The sequence below is a fragment of the Centroberyx affinis genome, unplaced genomic scaffold (genome assembly GCF_046629955.1).
Source record: "Centroberyx affinis isolate AG114_WGS23_722 - 3 ecotype Tasmania unplaced genomic scaffold, CSIRO-AGI_Caff_v1 ptg000270l_1, whole genome shotgun sequence".
In the NCBI taxonomy this organism is placed as follows: domain Eukaryota; kingdom Metazoa; phylum Chordata; class Actinopteri; order Beryciformes; family Berycidae; genus Centroberyx; species Centroberyx affinis.
In genome coordinates, this window is record NW_027278950.1 from 142,776 (window position 1) to 162,775 (window position 20,000).

The 20,000-nt window shown below is 44.9% G+C and overlaps 1 protein-coding gene across 1 annotated transcript; it reads left to right on the forward strand.

Annotated features, from left to right (window-relative positions):
* Positions 1-281: 281 nt before the first annotated feature.
* Positions 282-19,245, forward strand: siah1 (siah E3 ubiquitin protein ligase 1). Its single transcript, XM_071547487.1, has 5 exons — positions 282-316; positions 4,114-4,170; positions 14,612-14,793; positions 14,962-15,258; positions 16,206-19,245. Exons 2-5 carry the CDS (start codon positions 4,161-4,163, stop codon positions 16,575-16,577), a joined length of 861 nt encoding a protein of 286 aa, XP_071403588.1. The 5' UTR covers positions 282-316; positions 4,114-4,160; the 3' UTR covers positions 16,578-19,245.
* Positions 19,246-20,000: the final 755 nt, after the last annotated feature.

Genomic DNA, 20,000 nt, shown 5'->3' on the forward strand with positions numbered 1-20,000 from the left:
CAGCCCCCATTCCTTCATGGCGACTTGCCCCGGACCCTCATGAGCTTGCCTCTCTGGATGGGGGACGAGTGGGAGGAAAAGGAAATGTGATCCTCTGTTTTGTGTTATGTTTAGGGCAGCAGCAGCAACTGTGTTTGGTTTCCATGGAAAAGGCCAAAGGAATATGGCGATGAGGGGCTGCGTGATCGCTCTACCCCTATGTCTCTGGTCCAAGTGAAATCGAAGCCGGCTAGCCTAGCACTGCGAGCTCCAGCCTGGAAGTCCTTTTTCAGATTCTTCTCATGTGTAGCCGCCAGAAACGTGCACAGGACTAAAGGTGAATGGGTACTTAAAGGACACACGCAAACACATGGCATGCTCACATTTGGACACATTGATCCCCTCTTTCTTATCAGCTTAATGTCATAATGTATGCGCGCACACACACACACGCACAGGCTTGTCCTTGTCCAGCTGCAGCCAAGGTGTTGTAAAGTGTCGTAAATTCCTGTGCACAGGCCAGCTGTAGCTCTGTACGCTGCAGGCTGATGAATTGGTACTTTGTCCAGTGGGAGCTTGGCCAGTGTATGCGCGTGTGACAGAATGCATGTCGAAGAGCGTGTGTGTGGGCGTGTAGAGAAGGCGCTTTAAGCAACAATGTATGTGTGCATTGGGGGTTATGTGCGGCAGCGTGTATGTCCACTGTGAAATGTGTGTGTTTGGAGAGACTGAGAGAAGAGTGGGGCATGAGTTGAGAACAAAGAATGGCATGTTGTTTGTGTTGAAGCCCAGCTTGTTTTCTGCCTCCCCCCTCCCCTCTTGCTCTCTGTTTATCTATCTCTTGTGTATGTGTCTCTCTCTCTCGTCTCCTTTTCTCTCTGTATCTCCGTCTTTCTCTCCCAGTTGTTTTCTCCCCCTCCCTGCCACCTATCTTTCTCTCCCTTTCTCTGTCTTTGTGTCTCTGTCTTTCTTTGCCTCTGTGCTTTCATTTCCACCTCTCTCTCTTGGCTTCAGTCTTTGCCCAACAGTCATTCAGCATCACTCTTTGATATCTGCCTGCGCATCCCTCTGTTGTATCCATTTCCATCTCTTTGTTGTGCTGTAGTTGTTTGTGTGTGCGCCTATGTCTGCTTACACACACGCCTATGGGGTGTGTGAATGTGTGTTTGTGTGTTGTTCAAGGCAAGCTAGTACTTGCCCACCTCCTTTTCCTTTATCTCTGTTTGACTCACTGTACTTGGATGCAGGGTTTTCATTTTTGGCCTACCAGCATCTGTTTTGCCAACTCAGATAATGGCTGTCGTCTGTATATTATTGTAAGATACAAATAATTATTGAATGTGTGTGTGTATACCCATGGCTCCATTCTGCATATTAACTAGGCTGACTTAAAGTAAATGTATTTAGATTTTCATTATGCACTGCAGCCCATTCAGATAGATTTAACTGAGACAGATCTTGTTACAAGAGAAAGTGCTTCATGTGCTATGTGCAACAAGTGGAAGACAAAAACACCACCAATATTCACAGAATAATCAGTTTACCTTTGTGTTGGAAAATGGGAACCTTTTAACATTTGACAACCAGAAATGGTGTAGATGCATGGAAATGCATCTTACTTTCCCTCCAAGGTGGATGCCTGCGATGTGTGCTATTTCATTAGTCCAAAATTGTTGATCTCAAGCTTAGCCTAAATCTCAATGACTGATGGTGATGGAAACCTTATGTTGGTCACAATGTCTCATTCATTGAAACACATGATGCACAGTCCGATCACAAACTCGGAGCATCACGAGACTTGTGGATGGGTACAGAACTATAAACTGACATAAGAATGCATGCAAGTATAGACTATTCAGAAAAGAAACTAGTACTTTGTCTGCCTGCTGGTACACCTGCTGTATTGTGTAAAAAAACAAAAATCGAACACCGTGAGTGGAAGACAGGAAAGTGATACACATGCTGGTAGTGGTGGCTTCCTTTTATTGATAGTATATACACACACAGACAAAGTGTATCCGATTAATTACCTTCCATATCCACAACCTCCACTGTGTTTCTCACCTGACCTCATAATACTGATCACACACTTACAGCACACTATGGCCAGGAACAGAACAAAATGTATCATGATGTTGTTTACCACAGTAAACAGAAGTGATTCTCTAAATCCTAATATGGTTATTTCAATGTTGTTGTTTTTTTACAGCTGTAAAAGAAGGGTAGATGCCGTTTTTTACTTTTATTAAGGACTCCGCTCCTGTTTACTGTAGTAATCATTTAACAGCTTCTACTGCAGGAGTAGGCTAAGTGGCAGAGGCTACAATGGTGGTGCGAGCCTCTTACTGGGCTCTGATTTTAAAAATGCAGCTTGCCAGAACTTGGATAAAAAGAACATCACCAGACTTGTGTAACCTTTGACGCTGTACTACAGTAAAACACTTACACGCAACAACTTAACACCCTTGATGAACCTACAGGTTTGTTATACCTGAGGTACATTCAGCAAGGCATTTGTTCGCAATCTAAGCTAACCTTTGACATTGGAGTGTGAGATTTTGACGGGCGTCAGAAATATAGAAATATAGGTCCAGGCTGATACATAGGTGTGCCAGTATTATCAGCCAATACTGGTGGTTCACAAATCAGTACAAAATAGTACACAATTGTTTGAAATCTGAAGGAACAAATTCCTAATTACACTGGTCGCAATTGAATGCTCTTAATTCCCAGAAAGCACATGCATTTTTGCCATTGGATCAATAATGTCCTTGATAATAACTTCCTATGGAGTGAGAGCCCTGAACAAGCTTATCAGACTGAGTCAGTGACCACAGTTCAGCTAGCTGGTCAGGTCTGCAGAGTAATAGGCCTTGCATCAGCATATTGTGGCTCTGAAACAGTAGTTAAGAGGCACAGACTTCAACATGGATGGAGCTTTATCTGCATTATGAAATATGTATAGACAGTGCTGGGAAAACAGTAGGGAGGAAATTGACAGCAGGACAGGAATCGATGTGTTTTTATAAGTGCGGTCTAATGTATTTTGCATTAGCAGTGCAGTAAGTGGCTTGAATGTGTTTAATGAGCACTGTTCTGTCTATAGAATTGGACTGGATAGGCATCGCCCTTCTTGGTCCATTATGGTGTTTTGGCTTTAGATGGCTGCCATAGAAAATAGATTTGTCATCATGGAAATTAGAGCTGCTTCATATGTGAGCTGACAAGCAGGTTAACGAGTAGGGGTGTAAAAAAAGCAGCGATTCATTGTGATCGAAGCACATCGATTTGAAGTTGGAAAGCCAACTGCATCGATTTGAAGTTTGGATCGATTAGTATTGCATTAAGGTGTTTTGTGAGCTCTCTGTTCTGCAGAGCTTAAATAGAGGTGGAAAGGGTGCAGGGTAGAAAAGGTGAAGATGAGACAAAGGGATAATAACAGTTATTGTAACAGTTATACAATATATCTACTGATTCTGATGAGGTCAGGCAGGTTCAGCTGCACTCCAACTCTCCCACAAAGTTTTCATAAAATTGTGTGCTGATTCAAAAGCCTGTATTGATATTTTACGAAATGTCAGCATGCGTATAAATATAATATGAATCTCATAGTAAACGATGCAGTGTTTAAAGAATGTATACTATATGTTCACATGACTCTTGCCAAACAGCTGGAATCTATTGAACCTGATGAAGCCTGAAGGAAAAACGTGCTTCTTGCTCCAGTGTATTGATTGTTCTACTAAAGAAATATTAAACGCGTATAAATAATGAGATGTCTCTGAAGCCTTTCAGTGTGTGGTAGAATACTTTCATCATGATATGGGCATTTCTGTTTATCTCTACCTGATGGAAAAGTGCCCAACATATCAAATGCTTTGCTACTTCCATGGCAATTTCCTCAAAGCCAACAATTCAACCATGGTTTTCTGCCTTTGTGTCAGAGCTCTGTCTTTAAACACAGATTCTGTTGGACATCATTTCTGCAAATCGCTAAGGATAGGGCCCTATTTCATGTTTGTCTTGGATGGTTCACAGGCATTTGACCCCAGTGTGTTGGTGTGATTCCCTGACAATATGTTTGGAATAGTTTCTGAAAATCATGTTTACCTTTCTTTTCTTCTCTCTTTTCAGAGGTCCCCACATTTCAAGAGAAGAAGAAAGCCTTATTTGGGAATCTTATGGACGAAGGTGTGTATTTATCTTTCTGTCTTTGTTTTTCTCTTTCTGTCTCCCTGCCCATTTGCAATTGTGTATTATGACTGTGATGATTACAACAGCTCCTTCAGTAGCCTCTCCGACCCTGTTTCTGTCTCTTGCTATCTGTCTCGATAGCGTCAGCTGTAGGCTGGTGGTGGGCCAAAGCATGTGCCGTTTCCTACATGCGGTGTCGGGACGTCCAATATGTTCCACCTGCGCAGCACCATTTACTCCTCCTGCAACACAGAGAACTGTGTGCAGCCTGCCATCTCTCTCTGACTGCTACTCAGCTTCTCGTTTAGGTTTTGGATTGAAAATGTACACGGATCCCCTGGCATAATCGGCCTCTCTCACTCTGTCTCTTCCCTTTTACTAAACAGAGAAAGCTGTATGCACTGCCTCCATTTAGCTCCTCCTGAACACAGACGACTGTGTGCCCAACTGCCCTTTCTCTCTGCTCCTTTTTTCGTGTCATCATCTATCCCCACACCCCCTCGACACAGAGCGCTGTGTGCCCACTGCCCTCTCTCTAACTGGTTAACTGACTAGCTCTGTCTCTTTCTGCCTCCCCAGCCCCTCTGTGAACACAGAACAATGTGTCCACTGCCCTCTGTCACACTTTTGTTCTCTCGTTTTGTTTTGTACTTCCTCTTGCACTTTCTTGTGCCCTGTCTTTTCCTGTCTCTGTGTGTGTGTGTGTGCGTGAACCAGAGTAAAATGTGTGATTTTGGTGTATGTATAAAGGCTCTCTGGGGACGTATCATCTCTAATGAGCCACAGTTTCTCACCACTCTCCACACTCTTAAACCAAAACCCAGAAGCCTTGTAAACCATAAATTCAATGGACTGTAAAAGCCATTTCAAAGCTAGCTGTTAGCAACAAAAAGGCCCTGGGCATTTTCTGTGTGTCCTTCGCTATTATCTTAGGGGTGTCACTTATTAGCCCCCATGTGCTGGCTGAAAAAGTGATGCTATGTTTATCCCCCTGCATGCTCATTTTAGCTGTGCATGTTACTACTTGTTTTACCCCCATGTGCTGCCAGATGGCTATTGTAGCTGTAGTGTTAGCCAGCAGAGATTTTGTTTAAGTGTGTGTGTGGCAGGAGTGCATATAAAGAATTTGTTAAAACCACTGATCTACATAAGAAATAGATTTAGCCTCTGTTTCTTCCTAATGTGCATGAAGCCTATTTTTCCGTAGTCTTGCAGCCATTCTGCCATAGCTTGTTCCTGCCACGTTGGTGGCATGTTGGTATGCAAATCCCAGGAGCCTGTATTCGGCTCCACCAATCAACTTTGTCTAAGATGGCAGCGCACCAGTGAATTGTGGTCTCCTGCCTGATTGTGAACCATAATATTACTTGAGACAATGAAACATTAACCTGAAATAGGATTAAACTCGTATATTGGGGCTGAATTAAAAAGCCATTACTTTAACTCACTAATAATTTTACTGGCATTAGGTTTGCCTCAGTGAGTGTTGGGTATGGCCACGCAACATCTCTGGATTCTGGGACATGGCGTCACAAAGCCCCCTTCCTGGCCTCCTGGTTGAGGTGCAGTGCTGATCTATTTAAGTGTTGTATGTATAGTCATGCCTCTCATCTTATCATTCAGTAAGTCTGCTGACTGCGTTGCACTCAGAATCCTTTAGCCCGTTTAGTTTGAACTAGACACCATCAGCACCCTCTGGAGGCCGTAATGGGAGAGCTGGAGGAAAGCTGTTATGGTCACAGCCAGTCAGGATTGGCAGGGCGACACATGCACACTGAGATTCCTGTCCGACTTCCACTCTCTCGCAGTTTCTAGCTGGCAAGCTGGTTTCCCCTATTTGACAGCAGCACCCCTAAGCCACACCCCAACCACACCCACCCACCCACACACACACACACACACACACACACACACACACACACACACACACACACACACACACACACACACACACAGCTGGCAAATTGCCTCCACTATTAGAAAAGTGTAAATTCAATGAAAATTCATCATCAGGTTTCATCAAAACAAAGGGCATTTATTCCAAATATGATAAGTATCTAAATAAAAAGCATTTTCAGGCACTTTTACATTTACACCGTACATTTACACACACCAAACATGTTATTGGTCAGTTGTCTTCTTTCGAGTTGTGCTGTGAGCTGAATAGAGAGGCAAAGTTTTAAAATTAGCCTACAAGATATGTTGAGCTGTTTTATGGTAATGTTAGGGTTATGTTGATGGTGAGCTTACTGAATGAAATGTCAATAAAAATGCAACCAAAATAATAGCGTAGTTAGATAGGGTCCTCACGCAACTAAACCAATATGAAACCCATTTTTATTTGAATACACTAAATAGAGGAATAGAGAACATTATTCGCACAGCCCCCCCAGTGCCAAAGTGATGTGCCAACCTTTGGAAACATTTCTCACCTTGGTCCCAGCAACAAAGTTATCCCTGCTGCCTGTTACCAAAATTCCTACAGGAAACCATGCACTGCCTGTTTTCCACCACAGATTCTGACTGACTGTGATCATGGTGTTATCCTCCCAGATTTTAGTCATGCATGCTAGCAAGCTGTATTAGTCAAGCTAGTTATAGCCTATGTTGAACTACGCTAGGCTAGTTACATTAGCCTCGCATGCTAGCTGACTGTGACCCTGGCCTTGGCCTAGCTGAGTGTCCTAAGCTAATTTGGTCCCACTGTTCTAAGTGCTGCTGCTAGCGTGCTAGCTGGCTAAGAAGGGCTATTAATAGCTGGTATGGCATTATCTCCATCACAGCAGATGTGTTTACAGGCAGGCAGGCAGGCAGCCACAGGGACAGCTAGCTAATAGTGTTTCGCACTAGATCCGTTTTTTACCTCTGTACTTGGCGTGTGTGTGCGCGTGCAGAGAGGCTTTATCCCAGCAGATGTGCTTACAGGAACGGTCTGCCTGCTAGCAGCGCTGCCAGCTCCCAAACTACACGTAGTAGGGGAGCTTATCTGAGAAATGATGCTGTAGATCAAAGCACCACATTTTGTCCGCATGCTTATTGGTTGACCCGAAAGCATCCTAGGAGTGGCCAAAAAATCTCAAACAGGATGTGACAAATCACTGAGATTTAAAATGGTCTCTTCTGTAGCAGCACTGGCACTTCTTATTGGTGGTGTTATGTTTGTATGAAAGCAGCTTTTAGCACTTTCCAAAACAGATTTTACAAATTATTTTATCATTATTACTGTTATTAGTAGTAATAGTTGTCTCACCAACAGACGGACATCTAGCCTAACAATATAATGTTAAATTAATGTGGTCTAGCCCAATCTGTAGCATCCCACAGAAACATGCAAGCAGTGGTATAATCATGATCCCAAAAAAAAAAAAAGAGAAAATGGAAAAAACAGTAAGAAACAGTGTTTCCTCTAGGATTTTTTTTTTTAGCAGCGGGGGGAAAGGGTTTAGTTGTACCTGGGTGGTGTGTGCGTGTAGTACGCCGGCGGTCGGAGTGAATATCAATAGGTAATTAAAAAATATGAAATAAAGTGACACTTGACTGCAAAACAAACTTTAGAACATACTCCACTCTCCTCACTTTCTGCCCTCTGCTTCACTCTGCTCTTCTGCTTCACTCTGCTCTCCTGCTTCACTCTGCTTCACTCTGCTCTCCTGCTTCACTCTGCTTCACTCTGCTCTCCTGCTTCACTCTGCTCTTCTGCTTCACTCTGCTCTCCTGCTTCACTCTGCTTCACTCTGCTCTCCTGCTTCACTCTGCTTCACTCTGCTCTCCTGCTTCACTCTGCTTCACTCTGCTCTCCTGCTTCACTCTGCTCTCCTGCTTCACTCTGCTTCACTCTGCTCTCCTGCTTCACTCTGCTTCACTCTGCTCTCCTGCTTCACTCTGCTTCACTCTGCTCTCCTGCTTCACTCTGCTCTCCTGCTTCACTCTGCTTCACTCTGCTCTTCTGCTTCACTCTGCTCTTCTGCTTCACTCTGCTCTCCTGCTTCACTCTGCTCTCCTGCTTCACTCTGCTCTTCTGCTTCACTCTGCTCTCCTGCTTCACTCTGCTCTCCTGCTTCACTCTGCTCTTCTGCTTCACTCTGCTCTCCTGCTTCACTCTGCTCTCCTGCTTCACTCTGCTCTTCTGCTTCACTCTGCTCTTCTGCTTCACTCTGCTCTTCTGCTTCACTCTGCTCTCCTGCTTCACTCTGCTCTTCTGCTTCACTCTGCTCTCCTGCTTCACTCTGCTCTTCTGCTTCACTCTGCTCTCCTGCTTCACTCTGCTCTTCTGCTTCACTCTGCTCTCCTGCTTCACTCTGCTTCACTCTGCTCTCCTGCTTCACTCTGCTTCACTCTGCTCTCCTGCTTCACTCTGCTCTCCTGCTTCACTCTGCTCTCCTGCTTCACTCTGCTCTTCTGCTTCACTCTGCTCTCCTGCTTCACTCTGCTCTTCTGCTTCACTCTGCTCTCCTGCTTCACTCTGCTCTTCTGCTTCACTCTGCTCTCCTGCTTCACTCTGCTTCACTCTGCTTCACTCTGCTCTCCTGCTTCACTCTGCTCTCCTGCTTCACTCTGCTCTCCTGCTTCACTCTGCTCTTCTGCTTCACTCTGCTCTCCTGCTTCACTCTGCTCTTCTGCTTCACTCTGCTCTCCTGCTTCACTCTGCTCTCCTGCTCCACTCTGCTTCACTCTGCTGTCCTGCTTCACTCTGAATTTCCCTATGTGGGATAATAAAGTTTACCTTGACCTTCACTCTGCTCTCCTGCTCCACTCGCCTCCACTACTCCTGCCTGTCTACTTGTCTACTTGTCTAATAAGGTTACATTTGAGAATGAGTAACGTTAGATAATTCTCTCACATCACAAATATTTGATCACGCAACCAGTAAGAACATTAAAATATTGTAGTAGCCACCACTAACGTTACATATTTTAGAACCAGAAGGCATTTCTTTCCCTTTTTTTATTGTGACCAGCCCAAGGCACACCTGTGCAATAATCATGCTGTTTAATCAGCATCTTGATATGCCACACCTGTCAGGTGGATGGATTATCTTGGCAAAGGAGAAGTGCTCACTAACACGGATTAAACAAATTTGTTAACAAAATTTGAGAGAAATAAGCCTTTTGTGTGCATAGAAAAAGTCTTAGATCTTTTATTTCAACTCATGAAAAATGGGAGCAAAAACAAGTGTTGCATTTATATTTTTGTTCAGTATAATTAATCCCAAAGTCCAAATCTTCCGTGAAAACAGCAAATAAGAACCAGATCAGCCTGCACCGGTGCAGCACATGTCCCATGTTTACAAACACCATGCAGTAAACGCCTTTCGCTCCAACTTGATTGAACCTGCCCTGTCATGTTAGTTGTGAAAATATTTTATTTTTGTTTATTTTTATTTCAATATATTATGATTAGGCTAGCTTATAATTACATATAATTATTGTTATGATGTAGACTCAACTGACTTAATTGTATGATTATACAGTACTGCCTCATATATTGTGTGATAATCCTGTTCATATATGATACGTAATTTTTTGTGTTAAATGAAATATTAATGAAATATTTAGGGGCACAGCTTTGGCAGTATCCCAGCACACACATTTCTCATTCTCATTCTATTTAAAGTAATGTTAAATGTAGGTTGAGCAGATGTATCTCGATGGCTCGGAGACGAACCATCCCTGTGACGTCACCAGCTAGCTTGCGAGAAGATGGCTGCGCCCTAGTGGCGAAAAAGTGAAAAGTTTATTTTTTCTAGCAAATCTAGGTGAATTTCAGACTTGAATGCAGTGACCTGTTAGCCTGGTATCCAGCCCCTATGAATCGCAGTTTTCAGCACTCTTCGAATTTGCATGGCGATTCATAAGGTTATGTTATGAATCGCCATGCAAATTCGAAGAGTGCTGAAAACTGCGATTCATAGGATCAGGCTAGTGTCCTGTCTTGTCTGAGGTAAAATGCAAATTAACCATAGTCATATTATCAAATGCTTCATCTCCACTTCACACATAGCGTTTTCCCCCCAACTGCCAGCGCCCATTTCTCATTAAAAGTAATGGGAAGCGGCCGCAAGGCGCACAAAAGGCGGCCGCTCCCGAAAAGCGATGGAGCCGGTGTTTTTTTCGTCAGAGCGGAGCGCTTTCAAAAGTTGAGAAAGTTCAACTTTTCAGGAAAGCGCCGGGTGACGTGAACCGCTTTTCCCCAGCCGACCAATCGCGATGACGGAGACGCTGGCCGTTTCCCATAGCAACAACAAATATGGAGAAAGTGAAAGTGCCGGTGGAGAAATTGGACGTTGTAATAAGTGAATTTCCATTATCGCAACAGCTATCATAAAGGCAGTATGGATTATACTGGAACTGGACATGTATTGGAAAAATCTGGTAAACCTTTGCTTGTTGCACAACACTGTTTAGTCTGCTAGAAGAGCTAACCAGCTGGTTAGTGAGCTAGCAGCTGCTCAGCTAACGTCAGGTGACGTTGCCGTGATCCGCTTTTTATTTCTCCTCACAAAAAGCGCTCCAGGCAGCGGTTTTCCACATCAATAAACGCTTTGGTGGACACGCCCGCGTAATCTAACTTTCTCTCGCTTCTCATTCTTTTTGTCTTCTTTCTCTCTCTCCCTCTCGCCTCGGCCGGGTGTCGCCACTTCCTGTATCCGTCGTTTCAAATTAAAAGCCCTCAGCAGAGTCGTGTAATTGCGACTTCATGACATTTAATAAAATTCTGAAGCAGCGGCGGCAATAGTTTGCCGCTGCAAAATGTATATAACAGAAACTCTGAGAAAACCGCATCCTCCGATTACAAGTGGTTTGGGGAGTTGAATGTTCTAATAGCCACAAACATCCTGAAAAATATGAACAATTTGTTTAGCATCCATGCCAAGGAAACAAGTAGAGAATTCTAGTCAAAAATTCTCCCTTTCTCCCATTTTCCCTTGGTCAATTCCTTATTCCAGGGAAGCAAATGTAACTTTTTTTTTTATTCACCAGCCAAATTCCTCTTGTAACAGCCTAGTAAGTGTGTGTGTTTTTTTTTTTTTGTTTTTTTTTATAAATTACCCAACTAACCCAAAGTGGCTGGTCAGTTGGACAAATTGAGCAGCCACAGCCAAAGATTTTGGCAGCATTTGGCTGGTGGCTGTTGTTAATTTAAGAATATGTTGTACTCTGTTTCTACATATTTCTGCTCTCTCGCCACCTCTTTCTCTTCTCCTACCTTGTCTTCACCTCCCACACCACCTCCTCTCCAGAGTCCTGTCTCTCCTCTTGTCTCTCCCCTCTTGTCTCTGTTCTGGGTCTCGCTGTGCTGTGTCTGTCTGTGCGTAAGGCTATAATAAGGATGAGCCATGCCAGGCAGCAGAGCAGGTGGGGACAAACACACACACACACACACGCACCCAAACGTCTTTTCAGCCCAGAAAAGACCTGACCTGGGGAAACATCCTCCTTACCCTCCCTTCCTTTCTTCCCTTTCTTCTCGCATCTCCCCACCCACCCTCCTTTCCCACTTTTGCTGTACGCACTCTTGCTTTATGTTCACATCTTGTTCCTCCCCTTTTCTCACCTTCTCCATTCTCCTGTCCTCTGTTGGACGGTTGTCCTCTTTTTTTTTTTTTTCTCCTTGTTCTTCCTATTCTGTTTTCTCCTTGTGTCAAGTCTGCCCACACTCCCCCCTCCTCCTCCTCTCCTCTCTCCTCCTCACCTCTTATCTACTCGCCCCGCTTCATTCCTAACTTTCCCATCTCGTTCCTTCCTCTCTGCACGCTCCCTCATCTCTCTTCCCCTTCCCTCCCCTTGTCCTCTTCTCCATCCTCCTGTCTTCTCCTCTTATCACTCCTCCTCTCCTATCTCCATTCCTCAACTCATACCTATTCTTCTCCGCCCCATCTTCTTTTTCCCCCCCTCTCTTCTTTTCTCTACTCTCTCCTTTCCTCTGCTCCACAGGCCATCCCATTCCTAGCCACAAACCTGTTACCAAGGCAACTGCACAGCACGATAGGAAACAGCAGCTCGACACACACACACACACACACACACACACACACACACACACACACACACACACACACGCAGACCACATCTGAGTTCACTTTACTGTCTGGTTGTTCTTTTTTTTTATATATGTGACCATGAAAATCTCTGCAGTTCTAACTTCTTGCTGGGACAAAAATAGACCCCTGTCTGTATGGCAGGCTCTGGGTGTGTGTGTGTGTGTGTGTGTGAGAGGGAGAGAAAAGAAGACAGAGAGGGCATGATGCGCTCTCAGCTCATTCCTCCTGTAGTGCTGTTTATAAAGTGCAGATAAGGCTCCTGTCTGTTCGTTGCTATCAGCCATAGAGAGAGAGAGAGAGAGAGAGAGGGTGTACATTCCTCTTAGTAAGGGATGCTGATGGGTCCGAGTGGGAGCTTATCTCAGGCCTACAATTTCAAACCTGACCTGAACTTACAGCCCGCACAGTTTCTGTCCGAACCCAAAGCGAGCCCGAGGAGGAGAAGCTTTTTCTGAGCCAGAGAAAAGCCTGAGAAACTGGATGACGATGGGTATAATAAAGATAGGGTAACAGCGTGAAGGGTATTTTTTCACAATTTAATTCTCAGTCAAGCAGGAATAATCAGAACTGTTGACAGAATGGGCTTCTGTTGTACCCTATAACAAAGAATTAACAGCCATGGCCTAAAACAAAAAAGCAATTAACAGTTGTCATTGGATGACCCCATAGCCTGCTAGGCTGTGTGGAAATGGGCTACAGAGATTCACACCAGTGGATATACAACAATTGCCTCTGTGAGCCAGTAAATCCGTTTTGTATTGTTTAATGAACTGATTTTATATACGCGTAGCTATATTTGTACAGTTCACTTGGTTTAAAGCGCATTACAATCTCCATGTCATTCTACAGCTGGTCGCAGAAATTTTGAAAGAGGGTGAATAGTAGCACTGTTGGGTAATATCTGCTTGTGCACAACTCATTACATAATTCAGAAATGTTTGTTCTGTTGATAGCTAGATGAATATATGGCAAACAATCTGTAGACTACTGTGAAGTGTAGCTGTCCTCGCCAGTTGTCTTTCAGTGCAAGAGCCGTAATGTGTGGTGATAGTCACAGAAGAGACAAGAATAGATAAGCTCATAGTGTCTGCGTGTAACTGTACCACACTTTCCTTCTGTGCTGCTCAGCTGTCCACCTCACTGCTAGAATACTATATGACAAGCCTAGGTGCACTCAGAGAGAACAGTTCAGGCTGTCTTGTCAGTCTCTGCCTGCCTATCTGCTATCCTTTTCTCTAACAGCCTTTTTCCGTGTCTCCGGCCAGTCGGTTGGTCTGTCGGTCTCGATCAGCTCTGTTGTCTATAGGCCTGTATTCCCCTAACTGTCATATCCCGTACAGAGAAGCTACACCAGAGGGAGTGTTTCTTGTTGCGTTGCTGTGACGCTCTCCCTTCTGCTCACAGAATTGCTAAGTCCATAATGTTCTGATCATCCATTGCCCTAATTTCATCAGATATTCCCGATTCATTGTACCTAAGTAATGTTGTTTTAATGCATTCTATGTAAATCATCATAATCTGGGCCACGGGTTATTTAACATTTACCGAACTAAAAAATAAAAATAAAAATAAAAATACTAGATGTATATTGTGCTTGGTAATGAGTGGGCATAATAAAGGATAATTTATTTATTTGACATTAACCAAATCACCATAATTTCACATTATGCCACTAGAAACAATGAGGTGTGGCCACCGTTAGGCTGCAACTAACGATTATTTTCATTGTCGATTAAGCTGTCGATTATTTTCTCGATTAATCGATTAGTTGTTTGGTCTATAAAATGTCAGAAAATGGTGAAAAATGGATTTCCCAAATCCCAAAATGACGTCCTCAAATGTCTTGTTTTGTCCACAACCCAAAGATATTCAGTTTACTGTCATAGAGGAGTAAAGAAACCAGAAAATATTCACATTTAAGAAGCTGGAATCAGAATTTTGACTTATTTTTCTTAAAAAAATTACTCAAACCGATCGATTATCAAAATAGTTGGCGATTAATTTAATAGTTGACAACTAATCGATTAATCGTTGCAGCTCCAGCCACCGTGTTCATTTTTCCCATTCACAGAAAGGAATGAACGCCAGTGTCAGCCTTGAGAAATTGGATCTAGCCGATTCTCGACGCTGGGCGCTCTCCAGTTGCAGCACATCCGGTGTAGCGGGGTCAATCGACTTTAAAGGGAGCGTTCACTTGATGGCTGACGCCCAATGGCTCCAGTGTAGCTCTAACTCAACTGTTAGATGTTCAGAGAGTGAGGTCATCAGGGAAAGTTACAAGGAAAGGACGGCTCTAGACCGTCTGTCACACCTCTCTCTGATGCAAAGACTTTAATAGGCATAAGACTTACCGATAACTTTTAACACGAGGCCTCTCCGTCTCTCTCCCTCCACCAGAAATGAGTCGCCAGACCGCCACCGCGCTGCCCACAGGAACCTCCAAGTGCCCCCCCTCCCAGCGCGTGCCCACCCTGTCAGGCACCACCGCCTCCAACAGTGACCTGGCCAGCCTGTTCGAGTGCCCTGTCTGCTTCGACTATGTGCTGCCCCCCATCCTGCAGTGCCAGTCCGGACACCTGGTATGTAGAGTCTAGCCCGGAAAAGAACTAAAGACATGCCAAGATCTGTAGTTGTTCACAGTACCGCTTAGATGCTGTGAGATTTCAGATGCCTTTCTCACGCCAGCAAGGGAATAAAAACTTGTGGGGGGAAAACCACTGACTCGTATCCATTGTCCCCCCCACCAGGTATGCTCCAACTGCCGGCCCAAGCTCACCTGCTGCCCGACCTGCCGAGGCCCCCTGGGCTCCATCAGGAACCTGGCCATGGAGAAGGTGGCCAACTCCGTCCTGTTCCCCTGCAAGTACGCCTCGTCGGGCTGCGAGGTCACCCTGCCCCACACCGACAAGGCGGAGCACGAGGAGCTGTGCGAGTTTCGGCCGTACTCCTGCCCCTGCCCCGGCGCCTCCTGCAAGTGGCAGGGCTCCCTGGACGCCGTCATGCCCCACCTGATGCACCAGCACAAGTCCATCACTACACTGCAGGTTAGGCATCTACATCGCCATGGGTACGCCACAACATTTTTAGGAGCAAAAAACAAGGATTTTTGAACCCATTCAGAAGCCCTGTGTAAAGAAACGGCATTGTTTCTGGAAGACAGAACTAGGTGTGTTGTGGGTGAAAGAGTTTGACAGTGAGATTGAATGAATACTGGAATATCAAGAAAAGCCTTGTTGAATATTGGCTTGCTCTTCCTCTCGTCCCTCCGCAGGGTTAGAAACAGGACAGACTTGCAAAGCGTGTCTTTAACACCACGAAAAGTGATTACGAAAATGGAAATGTCCTGCCCCCGTTGAATGCTGCATCTGTTGCCATCCAGCCCACCATAATGAAACATGGGTTCTGTGTTGTGATTCCTCAACACTCTGACAGGCTGATATCTGGTTTCTTTTACTGATACATGTGATTAATTAGGGATTAATCTGTGACAACAGGTTTTGATCATTTTACCCAACACAAAAACGAATTGTGTCCAGAGTATTGTGTGCTTTTTGCCCCAGCTTTAGGCTACTTTTTACATGTTAGCTTTTGATTTGCATATTCATGAGTGTAAGGTGCACACCCACGCAGACCACAAAGTAGACCTGCTAACATTGTTTGCAATTACAAAAATAGCTTTGTCTACAGACTTCCTCTACACTTTCTTTCACTTGAGGTTTGTATTGTGTCTGCTAGGAAACAGCACGCCTCTTTAACATGATCATAACTCTTATTAAAATCAAAGCCACCGCCCAGTCCCATCTACCAACAAACAGACACTCCCTTCCAAGTTATTGTCTTTAGCATTGGCAACTGTTGCTGCCATGCCAGGACGTATCCTGTTGGTGGGAGGCCTTTTGTTTATCCTAACCATATGACTCTCAGGAACAGTTGGGTACATTCAATAAAAGGTATATGAATAAACTCGTATTACCTGTGTCTCTCTGTCCAGGGGGAGGACATTGTGTTCCTGGCCACAGACATCAACCTGCCGGGCGCGGTCGACTGGGTGATGATGCAGTCCTGCTTCGGCTTCCACTTCATGCTGGTGCTGGAGAAGCAGGAGAAGTACGACGGCCACCAGCAGTTCTTCGCCATCGTGCAGCTCATCGGGACGCGCAAGCAGGCGGAGAACTTCGCCTACCGCCTGGAGCTGAACGGGCACCGGCGCCGGCTGACCTGGGAGGCCACGCCGCGCTCCATCCACGAGGGCATCGCCACCGCCATCATGAACAGCGACTGCCTGGTGTTCGACACGTCCATCGCGCAGCTGTTCGCCGAGAACGGCAACCTGGGCATCAACGTCACCATCTCCATGTGCTAAGACCTTGTGACGACAGGGGGGTCAAAAAGTCGCAGGTTGTTCAGGGGGCATTTTCAGGGGTCAAATCAAAAATGTGGCCCCACACCGCCCCCTCTCTTCCGCACCCCCACACCCCCTGAGACAGACTTGACTTGAGGTCAAAACGGACTGTCTGACTGGACAGCCATGGGGGCCCAGGGGTGGGATGGATGAATGGATGAATGGATGGATGGGTGGACACACGTGGACGTAATTGTGTAGTGATGGCTATAGACTTATACACACACATATATATGTGAGACTCGTGCACGCACATGCAGTCTCTCCCTCTCTTGGTCACAAACACACAAACTAAAAAAAAGCTGTTTGGTCTAACTCGCTTGTCAAACTCTTGTCTCTCGCTCTCGGTCGCCGCCTCTCTCTTCGAGGTGGTTCTCTCTCTCCAACCCCCCACTTTTAGTGTTTTTTTCTCTCTCTCTCTCTCTCTTTCGCTCTCTCTCTCCCTCCGTCATCCTCAGACATTTCAGACACTACAGCGCTCCGGCCTTCACTGAGCGATGCTGGAGGCTGGTCACCACTGAGCGGCCCTCTCCGCGCTGAAGGCCACATAGTGAAGAAGGCTCACGTTATATTTCAACACGGACTCCTGGTCAGTGCTAGTTAGCTAGCCAGCTTTCTAGCTTTCCCCGCCTCTACCCCCCTTCCCCCCTCCCTCCCCTTCCCTTCTTTCTGTAATAGACCTCATTACCCATCAGACCTCCTGGCTTCAACGGTTCACGCGCTACCGACACTTATAGGGCTAGAACCATGGGCGTGGCTGCAATCTAGGACCACAGAGAGATGGCGATATCATTGAACTTTTTGCTTGTGGGAATCCATTATATATTGAACCAGGACCATGGCTATCAATTTCTATGGAAATTGGACCATGGGCGGCTGTCTCTATCTATGATTAGCTAGGACTGGAACCCAGAACCACAGATATTCATCTATATCCATAGTTATTTATTGCCGGGTCTCAAATCCAGGACTGTGGGTGTTCATCCTTATCTGCGGCTGACATAGCTAGCGATGGCTGGGACTGGAACCCATAGCCATGGCTGGCTGTGGCCGGGCCTTAAAGGTGACCCATAGGTATGGATGGCTGCAGCACCCGTATAACCATAGGTGTCCAAATATGACCGGGACCGGAACCTAGGATCTGCAGTAATGGAGCTTGGACCGCGGCTGTCTGTCTACATCTGTGGCTGGGACTAGAACCCAAAACGTCAATTCGGCCCACACCCCGGCTCATGTGGTTTCCTCGCAGTCTCCAGTCCAGTCCAGTCTAGTCCGAGGCTAAGGATTGTGTGTCGGATGCTCTTAAATAGTTGACTGTCGTCGTTGATTGATGTTAGAACAGACTCTGCTCTTGTACTGTATGGATTTAAGATGGGGCCCCAGCTACAGCAGCCCTGGAATGATTCTTTTTATTTTTTTTATTTTTTTTGTGGAGTTCAGACACACACATGCACACACACAGTCGCTCCTTACACACATTGTGCTTATGTGGTCCAGGGGGCAGGAACAGGTGAGATAGCGGGGGGGGTTATAAGTGTGTGTCAGAGCATTTTGACCGAGGTAGGGAGGGGTATATAAATGATGGCAATTTTTGTTTTTGTTTTTTTAGAAAGAGGAAAAAAAAAACGGTGCATTTCAGTTGAGTCAAAGTTATTTTTTTTTTCTTTTGTGATTTATTGTTTAAATCTGTTTTTTTGTTTCTTTTTTTTTAATTATTTTAGTTGTCCTTTTTTTTCTTTTTGAATGAGAAGAGAGAAGAACTCCTGGTGTTTTTGTGTGTATGTGTGTGTGCGTGAGAGAGAGATGGACATTTGGCTAGAGACGCCCGCTCACTTTTTCACTCGACTCATTTTATTTCTCCCTCCCCTCCATCTCTCTCTCACTCCGTCTTCTAGCCTCGGCCTCAACCACTGATTGATTGACTGACCACCAAACCAGGAACGAGGGACAGTTTCTACCGTTACAACGTTGCTATTATTATTATTAAATGGAGATTATCATAATTATCATTTTTTGTAATGACTTTTAAAAACAAAAATGAAAAAGGCAGTTGTAAAACTCGTGGCTAAACTTCAGTGTTTGTAGTTAAAAACAAATTGTGTCGTTCTTCCGACGGTTGTTTTCTGAGTTGGATTGTTTGTTTTCTCTTGTTGTCCATCTGTCTTTCTGTCCTTCTGTTTGTGGGGCAAGTCTGTTTTTATTTTATTTTATTATTTTTTTGTTTGTCTATGAGGAGGGAGGGAGGTCAAGCCAATCGTCTCTCCCTGCTCTTCACGTGGAGTCTCAGTAATGTTGCTGCTCTCCTTCAACTCCTTGACTTTTATTTTTGTTTTTTTTTTCTGTTTTAATTTGTCATTAAATAAATCTATCTTTTTCATACCCGGTGCCACTTCTCCTTTGCTTTCATTTCAGGCGTCGGAGCCTGACTGCTGCTGGATTTCTGGATCTGATACTGATGCGAGGAAGATTTTACGAAGCCAGTGTCAATTTATCTGCCTGTATGCCTTTAGTGACGGCCTCCATTTCCTCACATTGTTCATAAAATGTTCAGTTAAACATGCTCTGATGCCTCACTTCTTCCCATTTTAATCTGTAAATGTCTTTGTTTCATATTGATTGACATCACAATTGATAATTGATTGAATGTATCCTAATGCAGCTCATGCCAATACAGAAAATTGAATGGTAATCATTGGGGTCCTGACTCTCATCTGGCCGTGGTAATGATAATCAATGCTTTATTGATCCCCGTAGGGAAATTCTCTCTCTACAGGGAGGTCAGAGGTCAGGCTCGGCTACAGAGCAGCACGGGAGGATGCTGGGGATTCAGTGCCTTGCTCAAGGACCCTTCAGCAGGCCGGATGCTGCTTAACGTATGTCTGATCCTGAGAAGACGGATAAGGCAGTAGTTCCTTGATCAAGCTTGCATTGAGAGAAGTAAACTTGTGACTGGTCCAAATCCAAGCCAGGGGAGATCTGGATGTTCCCCCCCCCTCCGTAACAGCTCCTGGGTCTTTGAGTTAAGGCAGTGAACCCTCTTACTTCTCCAGTGACGCCGCTCAGTGGGCAGCACTTACACACTGTGGTTGTACTGGGCAGCTCCCAGGTGTGAATGTGTGCATCTGTATCACTGAATCAGGGCAAAAGCACACAGGCTCAGCAAATCTTTGGGTAAATAAGTTGACACTGCTAATTCACATTTCATGCCCATTAATCATGAACCACAAACACTGCTTCAGCTTCTTACTCAGGGTGAATTTGGGGGGGATCAAAATACATGTTTTAAGAAACAGAATTGTTATACAATTGTGTTGGGATTAGTGGTGCTCCAACAGTATCATTCTGGAACACAGATGCAGAAAGAAGAAGTATTGGCATGGAAGA

Coding starts and splice junctions, on each gene's coding strand:
- siah1 (XM_071547487.1), top strand. Junction 14,794..14,961: donor AGTGCCAGTCCGGACACCTG/GTATGTAGAGTC, acceptor CCCCCCCACCAG/GTATGCTCCAACTGCCGGCC. Junction 15,259..16,205: donor AGTCCATCACTACACTGCAG/GTTAGGCATCTA, acceptor CTCTCTGTCCAG/GGGGAGGACATTGTGTTCCT.